Source organism: Chelonia mydas, chromosome 2 (genome assembly GCF_015237465.2).
Source record: "Chelonia mydas isolate rCheMyd1 chromosome 2, rCheMyd1.pri.v2, whole genome shotgun sequence".
In the NCBI taxonomy this organism is placed as follows: domain Eukaryota; kingdom Metazoa; phylum Chordata; order Testudines; family Cheloniidae; genus Chelonia; species Chelonia mydas.
The window spans coordinates 210,497,761-210,518,250 of record NC_057850.1 but is presented as its reverse complement, the minus strand read 5'-3'; the positions used below and the strand labels follow the sequence as shown (position 1 = coordinate 210,518,250).

At 38.7% G+C, this 20,490-nt stretch overlaps 1 protein-coding gene across 8 annotated transcripts in view; it reads right to left on the bottom strand.

The window, feature by feature from the left end:
* The window catches only part of THSD7A (thrombospondin type 1 domain containing 7A), a 522,569-nt gene that overhangs the window by 118,609 nt on the left and 383,470 nt on the right, over nucleotides 1-20,490 (bottom strand). For all 8 annotated transcript variants that reach the window (XR_006289020.1, XM_043541145.1, XM_037890601.2 and 5 more), the window contains one exon: nucleotides 8,165-8,356. Coding sequence is in view for 7 of the 8 variants with exons in the window: in XM_043541145.1 (XP_043397080.1) it covers nucleotides 8,165-8,356 (192 nt within the window). In the remaining variant the exon portion in view is untranslated. The remainder of the gene's footprint in view (nucleotides 1-8,164; nucleotides 8,357-20,490) is intronic.

Here is a 20,490-nt window from a genome sequence, read left to right as displayed (position 1 = left end):
TACAAACCTATTAGCTTTCTTTGACAGGGCAACAAGCCTTGTGGATAGTGGGGAAGCGGTAGATGTGGTATAGCTTGACTTTAGTAAGGCTTTTGATACTGTCTCAAGCAACCTTCTCTTAAACAAGCTAGGGAAATATTGCCTTGATGGAGTTACTATAAGATGGGTGCCTAACAGGTGGGAAAGCTATTTCCAGAGACTAGTTATCAGTGATTCAGTCAAGCTGGAAGGGTATATCGAGTAGGGTCCCACAGGGATTGGTTCTGGTTCTGTTCAGTGTGTTTATAACTTAGATAATGGCATAGAGAGTACACTTATAAAGTTTGTGAATAATATCAAGATGGGAGGGATTGCAAGTGCTTTGGAGGACAGGATTAAAATTCAAAATGATTTAGACAAACCAGAGAAAAGGTCTGAAGTAAATAAGGTGAAATTCAATATGGACAAATGCGAAGTACCCCACTTAAGAAGGAACAATCAATGCACACATACAAAATGGAAAATGACTGCCAAGGAAGGAGTACTGTAGAAAGGGATCTGGGGGTTACAGTGGATCACAAGCTAACCATGAGTCAACAGTGTAACACTGTTGCAAAAAACAAACAAACATCATTCTGGGATGTATCAGCAGGAGTATTGTAAGCAAGACATGAGAAGAAATTCTTCTATTCTATTCCATGCTGATAAAGCCTCAGATGGAATACTGTGTCCAGTTCTGGGCACTGTGTTTCAGGAAAGATGTGGACAAAATGGAGAAAATCCAGAGAAGAGCAACAAAAATGATTAATGGTCTAGAAAACATGACCTGTGAGGAAAGATTGAAAAAAATCAGTTTGTTTTGTCTGGAGAAGAAAAGACTCAGGGGGGACATGATAACAATTTTCAAAGGCATAAACAGTTGATAGAAGGATGAGGGTAAAAAAATGTTCTCAACCTCTGAGGACAGGACAGGAAGCAATGGGCTTAAATTGTGGCAAGGGAGATTTAGGTTGGATGTCAGAAAAAACTTCCTGTCAGGGTAGTTAAGCACTGGAACAAATTGCCAAGGGAGGTTGTGGAATCTCTGTAATTGGAGGTTTTTAAGAACAGGTTAGACAAACATCTGTCAGGGATGATCTAGTTATTACTTAGTCCTGCCTTGAGCGCAGGGGACTGGACTAGATGACCTATTGAGGTCCCTTCCAGCTCTGTACTTCTAGGATATGCATAAACAGAAAATTCATATTTACTTTAGATGAGATAAAAAATCAAAAGATATAAGCCATCCTATGTTATTAAAACAAAATTAAATAATAATATAGTAACAACAATAGTATTTCAGGGCATAAGCCAACCATTATCTGTCTGGGGTTGGAAAGAAACGTCTTGTACGATCTGGTTATTCCATAAATATCCACTAAGGGGATTCTTGCACCTTCCTCTGAAGTATGTGGTATTGCCCACTGTCAGACATAGAATACTGGACCAGAGGGACCTCTGATCTGATCCAACATATGCTTTAGCTAATACAAACACAAGTTATTGGGCTCATTTTAGGAGTAAATGGCTGAAATTTAATGGCTTGCAATATAAAGAAGTTCTGACTAGATGACCTAATCTTGTCCCTTCTGGCCTTAAATTCTATGAATCTATTAACATGCAATTACCACACTAAAAGCCCATTCCCAACGCCATGCTCCGACCACTAGATAAGGGTCTGGCCAATAGCATAGCATCTTATTCTCCCCTCCCTAGACAATATTTCTTATTTCAGTTTTTCCCCCCATGTTGTCATTTGTATTTTTTTTTTAATCTCTGTATTTTTTTACAACCCAGCAGTAGCCTGTTTGGTAACGACAAATACAAAGGAAAACACCTGCAGCATCTGCATTATGCTTTAAGGAACTGCCACAGTAGTTATGAAGTATGCAGATACATGTGCTATTTGTTTCTTCCTCCCACAATGAGACCACAGCAGCAGGTTTAAGTTTGAGGTCAAGACCTATGCAAAAACAAGACTCAGTGCATGCTTCCTAATTACACCTAATTTATGGGAAGGGTTTTGGCAAGAGAAAAAAACCCACAAATTGCAGCCCCTCATGGCACACAGAAAGAGGTGTATGTTGTATATACCAAAATTGGGTATGTGTAACAGCTGTGAGATGTGTAAGGTCAAGCATCATGTCCTTTACTGTCATTTTAGATTTTCAGATACTGATTTTCCTGAGTTTCTTGTTGCACAGCGAAGACGAGCTTAGAAGCACAAATGAGGTACTGCCAGGCTCACAGAAAGGAAACTTTGTAAATTTCCTTCAAGCCCACTGTGGAGAATGATTCCAGAAAAGACACAAACAGGTGACTGTGGAACATCTCATATTACACACAAAAATCTTTGTCACTCTGAGTAGATTAAAACAAATCCAGCCACTACTTCCACAGCCACCTTGTGTCTTCTGCCAGTATAATTGGTGTGGTTCAGCTACTTAAGGTGGATGTAGGCCTAGATAAGGCGGTGCACACAACAGTATGTGCACCCTGGCCAGATTCTCAGTTCTAGCAGAAGTCTGCTCAGTGCAGGAATGGGCATGATGAGAAGGAAGAGTTTTATTCTGTCTTTGTGTTTCCTCACACTCAGCATAGCTTGCAGAATAATTTAGAGCAGCTTGACGACTGTTGTATCTTATGCTTGGGTTGTAACAACCCCAAGGGGCCGTTCCTGCAGACAAAAATAGATAAGAATAGCTGGAGAGCAGCAATACACTGGCTAATCCCCTACCTGAGACACACTCCCTACATCTGGAGCTATGAAAGGGGCCAGAAAAAAAAAGGCTGTTACGTGCATATTTTAAGCCAATTCAGTGACCCCTATTACACCCAGGGTACTTCCCGGAGGCTAATTCTGCTGGTTTTACGACCTTTTTATACCACACGAACAGCATACGAAGAGGATGCAATACAATGAAGAATTCAACCCCATAAATAAGAGTCTAGTTCCACGAGAGTTGCATGTACAGTAGAGCATAGGCCAATGTTGCAAATCCAGTTAAATTCAGATTTCCTGGATGTCAAAATAATATACCACTATTCATAATCAGAGTGACAGAATATGATTTTTACTTTCTTTCAAAAAAAGAGAGCGAGATCACAGATGATGAAGTAATAAGAAGCTAATTCAGGCCTGGATCCAAAAAGTTAGTTGCGCATGCTTAAGTGCTTCCATTAATTTCAACAGGATTACTCACATGCTTGAACTTCAACCATGCTTAAGTACCTTGCTGAATCAGAGTAAAGCACTGATGCTATTTTGAAGGACTGAAATATTGTTTGAATTTATTATAATTGGATTGCATGGTTATTGTCAGATTCTCAGGATCCTAGAATTGAAATATCCAGGACCAGCTGCAGTGTGCTTTTAGTCACACATCTATAAAATCTGCTCCTTCTGACAGCTCAACAGAACCCAAGTTTGGCCATTTTTAGAGATCAATGTAAAACTCACTTGTTCATTCATGCCTGTCATCATTTAATCTACCATCATCATAGTAAGGGGTTTGTGAATGATTTTACTGAGTCACCTAAAGGTTTTGAATACAAGTTGCCCATATCCTATGGCTATGGGCACCATATAACATAGGGATGGCCATAAAGATCTGACCGGTGGTCTACCTAGTCTGGTATCCTGTCTCTAATACTGCCAGTACCAGATGATTTAGAGAAAGGTGGAGCATCAATGTGTTTACTCACATGAATACAATCAGTAAGTATTTTTAGGAACAGGTCTTAGTGTGAGATAGTATGAAAATTACATGTCCAGCATTGGGAAAATATCATAAGGCATCAATTTATATAAAGTGCAATTTTTCAGTTTAAGATATCTAAGAAAATTCACATCATTTTTAATTGTTTTAGTAAGTTTTGAATATAGTACAGATAATACACTTAAAAAGTAAAATATTAATGTTCAAGTCCCACTGTTTTACCAACACCATGAAAGATATCAAAGAGCAATCATAAATTTGTGTCTCTAAATCATCTGATGCTTTTCCAGTGTGAAGAGCATTGTCTATAGAAATAATGATGAAATCAATTCTGGAAGCATACCTAAACCTTTGTTGTGTATTTCTCAAGGTGAAAAGTCACTAATTATTTGTCAAACAAGAAGTGACTAAAGGGTATAATGGATTTACTGTCAGGCAAATGACAACCAATCTAATTTTAGTGAAGCCTAAAAGTTATAATCTGAAATGATATAGTTTAATCCAAGAGAAGGTGAAAACTATACTTCAGCTATGGTGGTAATGGTATTTCAATTCTACAAGGTTATCTTTTATTCATAAATCATATTTACTCTCTACGGCCTGCATTCCACATAGTTAACTTTAAGCATGAGTCATCCCACCCCTATTCAGCAAAGCACATGTTTAGGTGCTTTGGGACCTGATCCAGACCCTGTTGTCTCCAATCAGTGCCGAATCAGGATAGATTTACTCCCAGGCTTAATGCTTTGCTGAATCGGGGCCTCAAGTATGATACTTGGAGGGGCTGAGCACAAACAACTCCCATGGATATCTACTTTTTAGAAAGAAATTTAAGATTGTGGTGGAATTTAGGTGGATCATTTGCTTACTGTTCTTTGTTTTACTATTGCACACCCTGACTCCCGATGGTAGTCAATGTCTCCTGTCAAGGTTCCTTCCCCACTCTGAACTCTAGGGTACAGATGTGGGGACCTGCATGAAAAACACCCTAAGCTTATTTTTACCAGCTTAGGTTAAAACTTCCCCAAGGTACAAACTATTTTACCTTTTGTCCCTGGACCTTATTGCTGCCACCACCAAGCGTCTAACAAAAATAACAGGGAAAGAGCCCACTTGGAAACTTCTTTCCCCCAAAATCCCCCCAAGCCCTACACACCCCCTTTCCTGGGGAAGGCTTGATAAAAATCCTCACCAATTTGCATAGGTGAACACAAATCCAAACCCTTGGATCTTAAGAACAATGAAAAAGCAATCAGGTTCTTAAAAGAAGAATTTTAATTAAAGAAAAAGTAAAAGAATCACCTCTGTAAAATCAGGATGGTAAATACTTTACAGGGTAATCAGATTCAAAACATAGAGAATCCCTCTAGGCAAAACCTTAAGTTACAAAAAGACACAAAAACAGGAATATATATATTCCATCCAGCACAACTTATTTTATCAGCCATTTAAACAAAACAGAATCTAACGCATATCTTCTAACTAGATTGCTTATTAACTCTTTACAAGAGTTCTGACCTGCATTCCTGCTCTGGTCCGGGCGAAAGCAACACTCCCCCCACTCCAGCTTTGAAAGTATCTTGTCTCCTCATTGGTCCTTTTAGTCAGGTGCCAGCGAGGTTGTCTTAGCTTCTTAACCCTTTACAGGTGAAAGGGTTTTTCTTTTGGCCAGGAGGGATTTAAAGGTGTTTACCCTTCCCTTTATATTTATAACATCTCCTAAAATCAGGTTTATATTTCTGAGGCATACAGTCAAGATTTGCAGTAGTAAAGGGTGGTAATAGTTCTGTTTCCTGTAATGCTGAATAAGCAATTAAAAGCAAATGTCTTGAGTTACACATGAAAGCCAACAGCTCATGGAAATTTCATTTTTGGGGGGTTTTCCTCATAACTGTCTTTTCAAAATCTGGTTATTGTGATTTTTGAGATGTTGGAATAGGGCAAGAGAAAGGGATCACTTTCATTTGTTCTCATTTTTAAACAGCATTTCTCTTTTGTCATGTAGATCTATCTATAGCAGCTACTTATTATATGATCATTAAAAACTGTCCCTTGTACTTCCAACAGAGCTGTTCTGAAGGGTAAAGGTCAAAAGTGTCAGCTCCGCTACATCTTCCCCATTTTTCTTGAATCCCCTGGAGGTTACCCTGACAGAACTCTGCAGGATTTCTGTGGGGGGAACCAAGGGTGCAACACTGTTTGTCCTTCTTCCTTCAGGTGAATCCTCCTTCAAGTGCAGCTAGCCAGGATGCAGCAGTGCAGTAATGTGTAAGGTCCTTGGGACAGATTTTTAAAGGTATCTAAGCACCCAAAGACGCAGATAAAATCCCATTAGGTACCTACCTTCATGTTTAGATGTCTCAATTCCTTTAAAAATCTGGCCCTCTGATGTTGCACTGTTTGGGTAAGTATAGCAGACTGTCTTTGATTTTATATTCTTTAAAATTCAAAAGTGAATAACGAATGAATGGTGGCAGTGCTAATTACTCAATTTCCCTGTATAGACAATGTCTCTATCTGATTTCATTGATGAAGTGCTTCTTTTTCTGTAAAATATAGATATTTGGCAGTGCCTATTTTCCAATAGTAAAATATTAACAAATACTGTAGGATTGCCATTTATTTGTTAACGTGATACCTACAAGTTTTCTCTTTTGTGAATCTGGTGTAATGTGACAGGACTCGAGTTGCAGTAGTACAATTCCTGATTGCTCTGTTTTTTTTTAAATGACAAAACTGAACATGACATTACTTCATAGAACAGTATCATTTGGAGCACTGGGTTTGGTGATACTATTGCTTAATCAAAAGCCCAAGCATGTTGCTCAAGAAAGCTTGCGCAACTCCTATAAAATGCTGGATGTTCATGAAGCAGAGTTCCGGTGATTTAGTTCATAGTATCAGTAAATATATCTAAAAGGAATAGGACATTAGATATAATCATTTTCCAGAGTTCACTTTTTTTAGGTGTGCTTGTGTATGTACGATGCACTGGGAATTCAGTCTCATACTTTGTCTGTTCGCGGGTTCATTGAATAAAGTCCTGTCTGGATACTGTTTGATCAGTAAATATGCCCACAACCCAGACAATGCTACTGCCTGACCAGACGAGATGAGCTATTTCCTTTGCACAGTCATTTCACACAGGCTTAATCGTAGCTCTAGTGATACCCATGATGGGTGGGAGGCAATCTAATGTGTCCTTAAAATTAAGTTTAATCTAATTTGGGACCACAAACACTATTGTACGTAAAACATAGTTGTATGGTTATTGTACAGCATCACTCCTAGGGGGAGTTAAAGTATTCTGAGGGCCTTAACTGAATATTTCCAAACCTGTGCATGTTTGGATTTCTCTTAAGTTTAATTTTAACGCCAAATTTATTGGATATGTAATGCTTGGTTTTGATGTAATTACAACATCCCCATAATGCTTCTACCCTTAAGACACTGAGATGCAGTCTCAAACTTAGCCCCACTTTAATTTAGTTTTTAATCTGAGAGAAAGAATAAAGGTTTGTGCCAGCATTCTTGGCCCAAATTTCCTCTGACTGTCCAACATTGTGTAGCACGTGGTGTGCCACTTAGATGCCTGTATGCCCGACGAGGCAGCATTTGACACACATATATGATAGTCCTTTTTCTAAAACACAATGCATATTTAAAACAATACACCTAACAAGAAGTGTGCAGAACCATCAGAGCAGACACATGAACCTGTCACTGAAACCCTTACCTTCTTCTCTCTGACCTGCTCTCTTTATGTATATATTCACTTATCTTGTTTTTTATTTAGCACCAGATACTGTACCCAAATTGAAGGCAATGAGAGCACTTGCATGAACAGGATTATTTACACGAGTAAAAATCTGCAGGATCAGTTCCATGAAAGGATGCTACATACATGCAAATTATTATTATTATGAATAATAACAACAACTTTGATTGTGGATATGGAAAAGCAATTTATCTGTTGTATGCACTAAAACTCTGATCCACTTATTCTTATGCTTAAGTGTTTGCAGTAAGTTAGGCGTAATGTAGGACTACAAAAGACCTGTAGATATCTTGCATTGGAGTCTGTTTATGGTAAATCATTTCCCTGGTTTAATGCAGAATAGCAAAAAAGTGCATTTAAAATAAGAAAAGAAAGATACACTTGTACAAAGACAAAAAGACTAATCAATATTACTTAAAGCAAAGAAAAACACCAAATAACCATTTCATTAAAATAATAGAAAGAAAAAAACCCTGTACTAAAAATTAACATTACAGACTTTTCTAATTGAATAATAATGGATTTTATTTTAAAAGAAAGGATGCACTGTACTAATCTGTTCTCTCTGATCACTGAATTATTTCAGCATTGTTAAGTTAATTAACAATTCAGAACCAAATACAAAGACTGCTGAAGTAGGCAACCTTACCTTCACCTGCATATGCCAGAATAGAGCGGGCTCGCATCTGTTTTCCTTCTGTGGTTTTGCCTGAGCAGGTGTGAGAGCAGGACGACCATCCAGACCACATGCTGATTACACAATCCTTTGGGCATGGAACTTCACAGACAATGGGAATTGGATAGATAGCATCTCTACACAGCTGTCTGTCAACCTCTTCTCCTGGGAAAGAAAAGGCCAGTAGCAGTCTATCATTGTTAAATTAACTTAAAATGAGCAATCTAGCCCAGATGGGCACACAAATAAATTAGATTCTGTTGTTGTGTAAAAACAAAGTAAATAGATTACCCATCAGAATGACTGTCTTCTATGGCCTGATGTTAAAAGAACATCCCACAATTCTCAAATGTACTTACGTAGCAGAATTTGAACTCTGCTGAAATAGATATGGGTGTGGGTCATAGCAACTGTAAAGAAATCATGAATATATGATACACATGAACAAAATATATTATATACCCAAACAATGTAGTATATTAGGGCCAGGCAAGTGAGCAAGCTCAATTTCCAGAGGTTTCAGGGGAAAAAAAAAAATCTTAATTTTCAGTTCATGTAGTTTTCTCAGCCCCTGTGTTTTAATATGCACAACTCAGTCAAAAACAAAAACAAAAAAACAACCCCACCTTTGCATTAAAGTTGGGTGTCAGAATGTGTAAAGTGTTTAAGCAGGATGGGAACAAAGCTCCTTATTTGGTTCTAAAAGCTCTTTGTTAATTACCAGGGCCAACATCTGTCTCTGGCTCGGCCACAGATGTTTTGGGGTTCTCTTGGGTCAAGTTGAGGTGCACATCTAATTATATGGTTAGAAGTCTCATTAATGGAATTTAAAAAGTCTCATTAATGGAATTTTTTTTAAGGGAGTAGGGGCTGGAGCACCAATACCAGGATTACATTTAATGTCAGGAAGGAAATTAAGTGCTACAGTTAAAACTAGGAATCTACAACTACACAATGGACAAAACACTAGTTAATTTAAAATAAGGAACTCTGCAACAAGTAATTGGGTCGAAGATCTATCTTGAATGATCTTATTCTAGATCTAGATTCTCTATCATTACTTCTGTGTAAGATTTGTAAACAAATCCTTCATTGGAGGTCTTTTAGTGAACTTGAAAAGAATGGGCTTCATTGCACAGCCCTGTACGCTGAACCAGCTATTGAGAAGAAGTCCAACTTTACCACTGAGGAAAACACAGAAGCTATTTAGGCAAAGGACAGTACAGAGAGGTGTAAATGGATGGAGGCTCCTGGCTCCACAGTGTTGTGAAGAATGAAGTCCAGGGACAAGGTACATGAAAACTGCCAAATGAGTAAATGGGTACCAAAAGGTTTCACTAACAGTGACAGAAGCACATTTCTCCTGAGGGTAAATCCTCATCCTGAATAGCAGAGGAAAACCAGGGATTAAGCAGTTTGGGGCCAAAATGAGTCTTCTAGAGACATGGTCTTGTCACCATAATGTACATGCATCAAAGAATGAGAACCTAGTTCTAGAAATCACTTTCAATAATTCTGGGGACTACACAGGACGGATTTCTGAGGTTCCATTCACCATTTATAACACTTTACCGAGATGGAAAGATCACAGCCTGTCAATGCCACTTTAACATACTACAGTTTGCTTCTTTCATTTCTCTTGTTTGTACTGTGCTGAGCATTTTAAAATAGCTGTCTCGGAATCCCTGTAATATCAAATGTCAGCATAGAAAAAACTCTATGGCATTATTATTCATCCATTGAGATCTCACTGAAATATGTACACTCTCAATGGAACTGACTGAGACAGTCCATTCCATTCCATTCGATCAAACGTTTAATAGCTAATGTCAATGAAATAATTTCACATCAAGATTTCCTATGAATTTAGTCCTTGATACAACAAAATATTTGGTAAAAAATAGTTACTATGCTCTTTATGTCTCAGCAGTGAAGACTCCAGTTAATATTAATAACAGATAACCTTTGACAATAAGGTCAAGTCAGTGGGAGCTGTGGGTACTGATAATCACAAGTCTACAAAAATTTGCTTTCTCCCAAGCACAAAGTTAGCCTTTTATTACTAAAAAAGAATAAAAATAATCTGAACCATTAAGAAGCCAGCTAAATAGAGACTACATGAATCTTAAAGCCTCTCTGTCACAGGCCAGAAATGTACACATTGAGTTTCAAACTTTAAAAAAATATTTGTGTGAAAAGATAAATTCCTGAAAATCAGAGTTTTTACAATGGCATACTGTTACTCTCAGCATTGTTAATGAATGCTATAATATGACATAGGGTTAAAAATAGATTCCTGCTAAAATGGGGCAGTGAAGGTGGCTTGTTTTGTTTTGGGTGCACTATTGTCTCCCAGTTTCATCCCTGTCAAATCCTTTATTCACACTTGTTCTCAAGTCACAACAGGCAAAACCTCAAACCTCTCCTTGACAGAGTTAGTGACGTGTGAAGTTCTGAGGCTCATTTTGTATAAGTATTCTAAAGGTTGGGTGCTTATCTAAATTATCTGAACCTTTGAAATCAACCCATCAGGCTCCATGACAGTCACTTAGCAATCCCAATGGAACCTCATACTTGTAAAAGGCCTCACATAACCCTCTCTTACTCCACAACCTCCCTCAGTGGGCTCTGGCTCCTTCCCTCTACAGCTCCTTTTACTAACTCTTTCCTAACTTACTTTCCTATGTTTTCAACTTTTTTTCTATTTTCCTTTAATGTTATTCCTTTATTTGCATGATACTTAAACTCTCATAAATTAGCTGACATTCATTAAAATTCAGCTTTGAGTGACAGCTCCTATTTTTTAAAAAGTGCCTGCCTAGTTGGGCAATATTTCTATGATATAATGTATAATGCAGATGCCAAGCTAGATTCACTTTCTGGTGCAGGGAGGTGCAAACTGCATGTGCAAGAGCTTCTGTGCCTAGGAGGGGTGGAAGGGATTCACTCTTTACCACAGGAAAGGCCAGGCTGTGTTCTTCAAGGAGTCCACAAGTGCCAAGAGGTGATTTAGTCTTTGCTTGGGCTCTACAAGTACCCCATCAGTGGTCTTCCTAACCTCAACCTCACCCTCTTCCCCAGGCAATGTCATGCCAGCTCCCAGTGGAAGGGTGACGGATGACATCATTACAAGCTTCCTCTGGGCATAGTTTCTGCTACTGACACCCTCCATTTGTGTATGTGCCAGCACCACAACTGAAGCTGGCACAACCGGCAAGGAGCACTTTATTTTTTTTAGACCAACAAGTCAGACTTATACAGATCAGCTGCACCCTGTGAATGGCAAACTCTTGCTACAGCAGAATAGGCTTCGTGCTCATAAGTATCAGAGTAAATTTCCATGTGATGTTGTTTAGCACAACAATCCCTTCTACTACACTCCCAAAGCAGGCTCTAAACGAGGACACTGAAGACAATATAATAAAACCAGCTCTATTAAGACAGTGCATGCATATAAAAATTGCCTGAAGCAAATGGGATGGCAGGTAGAGGAACATTTGGCCCTTTATTTGTAAAGACCAAATGTAAAGTAAAACCTTTATTGGACTCAATAAGCCACACAAGACAACTTAACTTTCCTCTAAGATTAAAGTACAATAGGAACAGAAGCATTCCACAAGGAAAACGAAAACCCTAGCCTTGGCCCCATGTCTAGCAATCAACAAGAGTTCCTGAATGGCAAGAACCTAACAACTTGATGCATACAGTCAAACAGTCACTGCAATAAACTGGATGAAATTTCTGGAGAGATTTAAATGCCAACAAAACAATTTTTATTTATCACAAAATGTAATCATCATACAGTAATAAATACTGTAGACTGTGGAAGCCTCAGGTCTGCAAAAATCTGTCTGGCCACGTGCTGAAGGTCATCAAACAAAAACTCATACAATCCAACCTAGAAATTAACATTGTACAGATTTGTGCCTTGGCACTGGTTAGAGTCCAAATAGGTTGAAGTCAGTCCCTAATGTTTGTACTTGTGCTTCTGAGGCTGTAAAAGAAGAAATGTCTAAGTGCCAACTTGTGGTGGTATCTTGAGATTTCTACACTTCTTGGAAGTGTCCTATGATGGCCTCCTCTGAGGTACAACAGATGTGATTGTTAAGTAGATCACAGGAAACATGGGCTTGATACAAAAACTGCTATTTCTGACTTAATAAAAAATAGAGACTAAACAAATGTAATGAAATATTAAAATAGGAAGGTTGATTAGGGTCACAATGCTATGGCTGGAAATTTGATGTATTAAATGCACAAATACTGCATTCAAGCATTTTTAGACTATGTTTAAAATCATAAGAAATCAGGAAATGCAAAATTAAGGATTCAGAAACAATGCTAATTCAAAAGCACTACATATGCTGGGTGAGTTATGGCATATATTTTGGACATACAATGCAACATATTTTACTACACATACAGGTCCCAATCCTTGGGAATGGCAAACCTGCACTCAGTGCAGGATCTGGTGGGAGAGGGGAAAAGGGACGGCAAAGGCAACTTTATACCATCTTTGCCCTCCCACAATTTCCAGGGCAACCTAAGGACTACTATAAAAGTACATTCACCTACGGTGGCCCCCACGAGGCCATTGCAACAGCTAGCAATTGCTGGAGTGGAGCAGATGCCAACCAAGATCTCTCCAAAAATGCTTTCAGAGCAGCAATATCTGGAGTTCGCTCTGTGGCACCTGGGGATTCAACTACACAAGGAGATCCTCAATTGGCCACTTAGGACAACTTTAAAGCTGCCTTGTGCTGCTAGAGTGAGAATATGGCCTCTATGTGTACAGCAAACACAAAGCATATCTACACAAAGCCACTGAATTAGCATTTCTGTTGGAACCTTAGTTTTTGCATTTTCTAATTTTTTGTTATGCCAACTCTACAAATGTAGTTAAGTATTAATATAGATTTTGCATAAAATGTCTTATGGGCATTTTAAAGAAAAGATGAGAAGAGAAGAAAAAAGGAAAGAAAATAGAAGCTTTACAAGTATTCAGCTCATAGAGTTTATAAGCTCCTCTGGCTTTGCAGGTGGAGCTGGTAGCTCTCTATTCTTCAGTTATCTGACTAAGAGCTAACAAGCTTTATCAGTGGAGTTAATTAACTCATACAACTAGACACTTAGGGTATGTCTACACCGGGATAAAAAACCTGCGGCTGGCATGGATCAGCTGACTTGGGCTCGAGGTCCTTGTGTTCCGGGGCTGAAAAATCACTGTGTAGATATTCAGGCTCCAGCCTGAGCCTGAATATCTACCCAGTGATTTTTAGCCTCGCCAGGGCAAGTCCGCTGACTCAGGTCAGCCATGGCCATGGGTCTTTTACCCTTTGTAGGCGTATCTTTAGGGTACATCGTCACTGAAATGTAAGCTCATGGTTCAAACTCAGGCTCAAGCCTAACCTCCCTTCCATCTACACACAATTCGTGCTAACCCAGGGCTCGGCCAGGGCCCCAGGAGCCCATAGTCCTGGAAGGTCCAAGCCTGAGTCAAGCTGGGACTCCGGGTTCAAGCCTTATTGGGTATGTCTACACGACAACTAAAAACCCGCAGCTGGCCCATGCCTGCTGACTCAGGCTTGTGTGGCTATTTAATCAGGGTGTAAATGTTTTGGCTTGGGCTGCAGCCCGAGCTCTGAGATCCTCCCCACCTCACAGGGTCCTAGAGCCCAGGCTCCAGCCCAAGCCAGAATGTCTACACCACAATTAAACAGCCCATTAGCCTGAGCCCCATGAGCCTGAAAGAACTGGCACAAGCCAGCCCTGGGTGTCTAACTGCGATGTAGACATACCTATTGCTTTCTCAGTGTAGATGCAGCCTCAATGGACTCGTACTCTGGGAGTCTGCCAAAATCCCATCGGTCGACTTTCTTTGTCCTCTGGAAGTCAAGTTTGGTGAACAGTCAAGTTTTCCTATTGCACCACAAACAAAGGGCTAGAACGGCCACACTTTGGAAGTGCGTCTAGGCTATGGGTGGTTGGACTCGGGCCTGCATAAAGCAATGTAGACATGGGAGACCCAGGCTGGGACTCAGGGTTCAACGGTTCCTAACCTGTGGCTATATATAAGTGTAGACACTCAAGCCCTAGGTTAACAAACCCAGGGTCTCCTAACTTAAGTTCTACTAACCCCAGGTTTACACTGCAGTGTAGACATACCCTCAGCGATTGTCTATACTCAGAAGTTATAGAATGTTAGAACATGACCCTGAGGAAATATAGTAATTAACATGATATAAAATGTTCAGTGTAGACAGGGCCATCCTTTTTAAATTTGTGTCAGCCAGCTGTGGTATACCATAGAATGAATCACAAGCAGCCGACACAATGTTAAAAACAATTCCTACTACAAAGTTTATATAGTGCTAATTACTATGAGTCCTCAGGGCCCTGTTCTAACACAATGTAATTTCCCTATATAGACAGACAGCGCCTAGGGAAAGATCGTGCCTGGCCCTTGTTTGTATGTGTATAGTGGGCAGGGACAGAAGGAGCCATCTCTCTTTATTGAGTTCTGATGCAACAGATGGGCATAACTGCAGTTCTTGCTTCCTTCCTAACATCCTCACAGCGAGCCAACCACTGACCGCAAATTGGCTAGGGGTGTGATGTGGGACCCAGCTGCAGAGTATGCTCTGTGCCCATCCAGTACAGTCTGGCCCTTAACTTAGATGTGGGGATAAACCTGCCTACATATGTAATCTTGTGGAAGTTTCTGTAATGTTTCTTCAATTGATTTTAATGTGCTGCTAACTTTATTCTTAACACTTCTTCCCCCACTCCTCATCAAATTTAGCGAACCATATAACTCCTCACTGAGGATTATTTAAATGCCATATTTTCAAAGTTTTTGAGGTATTCCTAGAGGGAAAAGAATGTGATTATATTTTTAAGTGGGAACAATGCATTTTTTACCCTCTTGTAACTCAGAAATGTCCAAAAAATGTTTTCCTGCCTCACCTCTGCAGAGAGAGCAAACAAGGGAAATTTCAATCCAAAATGTGAGTTTTGTTTCAGAAAGTTATAAGCATGTCAAAGTGGGATTATAATGATGTAACTAACCACTGTGCTAATCAATAGTTATCACACTACTCTGGAAAAAAACAAAACAAAACAAAAAACCGAAACCAACCAAACAAAAAGCACACAACGTAAGGTAAAGTTCAAGCAAGGCAGGTAAAAATAAAATAAAATATGGGAAATCACTACAAATTTGGAACAAACCTGAATTAGCACAGTAGACTTTCACCTTTAAAGATTTTGTCTTAGATATAGCTGCTTTTCAGTTTAATTTTGAATGGGTAATTATATAGATTACAAAAACCACCAACATACAGTATGAGATGCTTGACAGCTACCATTTCCTAGCTTTCATACCAGTGTTTAGATTCCCCCAAAATTCTCTAGAAGAGGAAAAACCCTGCATGTCTAGTACTGGAAATCATAAAGTTCTGGCTTTGTATTTACAATTGAGAGCTTGTCTAGACTTGAATTGTTACAGCGGCACAGGTGCCGCGTTATAGCTGCGCCACTGTAGTGCTTCCGTGTAGACAGGACGGTTCTCCATCTCCTTGAGAGGTGTGGGTGAGGTCAACAGAAGAATTCTTCTGTTGACATAGCACTACACTACCTACCTATGTTGCTCAGGGGTGTGGATTTTTCACATACCCAAGTGACATAGCAGTGTAAGTGCTAACATTTAAGTGTAGACCAGGGCCTCACACTAATCTTTCCCTCCAAAACATACTGTGGCAGCCAATAATGACTAATAGGGAAGAGAGAGAGGTACATTAAAATTGTGACAAATGCATTGTAAAGAACAGAAGTCCATAATATTTTGCACGTTAAAAATTATTTCTGCCCTTTTATGAACCTGATAGCTGCTAGAGACAAAAGCACTTTGCTATCTCCTTTCCCCCCATCTTTCTCTGACTGCCTCTGGGGCACTGAATGAAAATTTAGAATGAAACACACCTCACACTGAAACTGAAGGTTCCTTAGTCAATTCACCTTTTTTCTTATATAGTATTGACTGAGGAAGGCACTCTCTCTCTCACTACATGTCTCTAATTAAAATCCATGCACTACCAGCAGAAGCTGACCCAGTTTTCATTCTGTAAGGGTAGTAGAGAAGTTAATCGCTGGAAACCTAATCAAATAAACCATTGTAGACAGAACAAAAGACATTTACCTGCAATTTGTCATTATTTATAGTCCTCTTGAACATACCAGCCTTTTAAGAAGGAGTTTTGGAGGTAAAACAGCCCATGAAGCAAAGGCTCAACTTTTGCTCTTTTGCTCTTAGCAATTCAATAATTTCCTTGTAGTAAATATTTTTGGTTGTCATACAAAGAACTATACAATCTTCTGTTTACCTCAGCACCATTTATAAGCTCTAGACAATATTTGCTCCTATTTTTCTGTCTAAAGATCAGAGAGACTGTAAGGCAGCTTTAATATCAATATAACAAAATTGGAGAGTCCTATTAATAATAGCAAAACTATTATTTTTCTCTGTGAAATTCTTTTCTATTCCAGTTCTTGAATGACCACTTGTATGACATGGAAGAATCTCTCTCTCTCTCTGACACGCACTGACAATTTTCAGAAATTTTGTGGATCATTGACTAAAATATATATGTTCTATACATTGTACTCTGATTGCCTCGTTGGTTTTCAGTGATCCCTGGATGACAAGTTAGTGGATATTATTTCTTTGTATTTTTCCCGTAAGTTGAAAATTAGTGTCCTTTAAAATTTCTCCACAGTAATACAGCAGAAACATAGATTTGATACTATTTTGTACAAATATATGCAAAAAAAGAGGGGGAAAGTCACAGCTGAACTGGGACAACACATTTCAAGTGGAAGATGAGTAAAATCTATCAACAAACTGGTATAGTTCTAGTGGGTGTCCATTCCCAAATGTCAGCATGACTTGGAGCATGGTAGGAATTTTATTCATAGGAGTTTTACTAACTAATAAGAAACTGATTCATTTTAGTTTTCTTTACCATAGGAATCATAAGAATCTAGTAGGTTCATACAATTTAATTGCTTTTCTGCATTGATTTCTTAACACAATTCTTGTAAAACTGAGGATCTTCAAGGTGTGGCATTACATAGCAATTTACAAAACAGCTACAGTTCATTTGCAATCACTATCAGCTACAGTAGTTCTTGCAGTCCAATTTATTGCTTAGGTGATGCTGTTAGCTGTGTGTATTAAATCAGTTACTAATTCCCTAACCACAGGCCTCTCTCTCAATTACTTCTGTTAAGTAGTATTTGCATTTAATTATGTCTTAATTAGTTGATAGTTAATATTCGTGAAGTCATTTTCTTTTAAGAAGGCTAAGTAGAAATGGCATTGATTTCAATGGCACTATTCAAATGTTTCTCATATCTGTTGGTGATGCTGAGGTCTAAGAATGTTTCTCTAATAGATTAAATGAAAAGATCATTGTATTGAGATCAGCTGGTTTAATGGTTTATTTGCAACTTTACTCTGATTCTTGTTTCAAAACAGAACTTAACACTACTATTAGAAGAGTCCTTTACTTTTTAAAAATGCATATGTTTTGATAAAAGACAATAACATAATTTCTTATATTATTATTTCTTATATATTCTTAGCAAAATAAGAAATATGATACTTTGGGACACTATTTTCAAAATACTAATTTAATAAAGTGAATAGAGATGAATGTTTTTAAATAGGAGAGTTGTGCACACAAACACACATGGAACTGTATCCAGTGCATCTTGTGCACACAGTTACCATGACTGCCCACACAAACCAGGAACTGCATACAGAAATGACCACAGAGTCACTTAACTTGTCTCTTACATGTGCAAATACCAGACCACATGCACAACTGTGCATATGCAATTGCGCCTTCTACTGTTTTTAAAATGTAACTGTAGAGAATCAAATATGGTTGTTTTCTCCCTTTTAAAATAAATATTCATAATGACAGTATAATACCTATCTGGGGCAACCTGGAAAGAGTCAGACAAAAACCTCTTCCCTTTTCTATGATACTGGATTCAAGGACCAGGCAGAAATAACTGAAAGGCAAAGGTGGAGCTCAAAACCTACCAGACCTGGCTACTTCCTAAGGGAAGGAAGAAGCAGGGCTGACTATGGAAGAGGCTTCACTAAACACAGGAGCAAGTGGTTGTGTGTTGTTGTTGAGAAGGTTCTCTTGTTAGTTAGTGAGCTGTGCAAGTGGTGTGGTCTTGCAAAATTCAAGAATCTATGCAGAAATCTATCCCTAACTCAGAGATATCTACCAGAACCTTTGTTCTTTTCTGCAGCCTCTCCACAGTAACCCTACTGTCCTTACCTCAGTCCCAGCTAGGGTGACCAGATAGCAAGTGTGAAAAATCAGGACGGGGGTGGAGGGTATTAGGCAGCTATATAAGACACAGCCCTAAATATCAGGACTGTCCCTATAAAATTGGGACATTTGTTCACCCTAGTCCAAGCTGATAGCACTTTTTGCTAATCTCCTCACATCGCTGCGCATCAGCAGCTACAGAGGGGAGCCAGAAGGAGTTATTTCATCCCAGATAGCTGATCAGAAATGTACGGGGTCTGAAGGAGAAGTATGCCTGAGAGATAGACTACTCCATAGCTCCACCTTCTCTTCCCTGTCCTTGAATCTACACAAAGTTCTGATCTTGGGATACTCAGGAAGAGGGGCTACTGAGAGGTGTAATGGAGAACCAGAAGAGTATTCTATAAAGATGGCATTCTCCATAATAACTACTCTCTCCCTTCTGCACTAGCTCTGGACTCCCTCTATGCATAATAGTCACAGGAACAAACAGGTCCAAAGAAAAATACCTTCTCAGAAAGATGAAATCATGAAAGCAATATGGGGACAATCTTAAAAATGCATCAGGAAAACATTTAAAAACTCATATTTCCTCATAAAATTATTGAAAATGAGAGGACTAAATTCCAATGTATACTTAGGCTATAATGGGTTAAAAATAATTAACCCACACTCTGGGATACAATATTAATGCTTCCTGTAATCCCATTGTAATGTTTGGTAACGGGAGATCATATGTATCTCCATTTATATTACAGTCATCTATCAGGATTACAGTGATGTAGATACAGCCTCTAACTTGACACAGAGGGATAAAAACAGGGAGAGGAACAGTATCCCCCCCCATCCAAATAATTATTTTTAGATGTAAAATGCAGTGCCATCTGTCACATATGTAGGGAGGGCAGATTAAGCAACAACAGGAAAAAAATAATTTCCCATAACTATGTTAACTCAGAAATGTATTTTAAAAATGCAATATCCTCAGGTATTCAGCTGGGGGCAGCGGGGACTAAATTTTTTCCCTTGAAAATGCCAACGCCTCATTCATCCTTGAATTCTCTCCTATGGGAGAAGAGGAAAATGTTCTCTTCCCTTTCTCTTGTTACCAGTGAGAACACCGGGACATTTTCTGGTTTCCATTTTTAAACATTTATTTTTACTAATTAATCCTGTCTCTTATTTTTCACTGTCAATTTCTCACTGTACCCTACTTCTGCCCAGGGTGTAGTACATGAGTTGAAAACTAACCACAGCTTTTGGAGGTCATGTAGATGTCTCTTAGAAAAAAGAATGTTTCACCTCTACTGATGTGCCATGATAACTGGCTTCTCTACCTCATAAACTTGCACACGCTGAGTGACCATATTGCACATACTGAGGGCCCATTTTAGTATTGCTATCACATGACCTGATGTCACTTACAGTGTAGTTCAGCCAATTTAATAATTGGCATTGCTGGCTGGCATGCCACCTTAATGGACTGAGAAAACACAGTGTAGATATTACAAAAGGAAAACTTAAAAAATAAAGGGAAAATTCCTCTTTTTATTCTGGATGTTACATTTACTGATCTTTTTCCCTGTTCTGTTAGCACCTAATATTCACTGACATAAAATATATTTGATAACATTTTTTATCAATAGAAAATATTTAGAATTTGAATTTACTATTACAGTGGATATTGTTAAAACGTAAAAAAATGCTAAAATGTTGTAATGACTCTACCACAGTACTTCCTATAATCAAAATTTATACCATAGCACATTTAATACAGTGGTGGTATAAATGTTTTCCCAGAAAGTACCCACTGCACTGCAACAGCAAAGCATTTCCTACCGAATGGGAGTAGGTTTCTGCTGCACAGTTTGACAGGGGGTTGGAACATTTTCAGGGTTCATTTGTTAATGTAGTCATATTGAGAACGATCAGGAGCAGTGAACACAAATG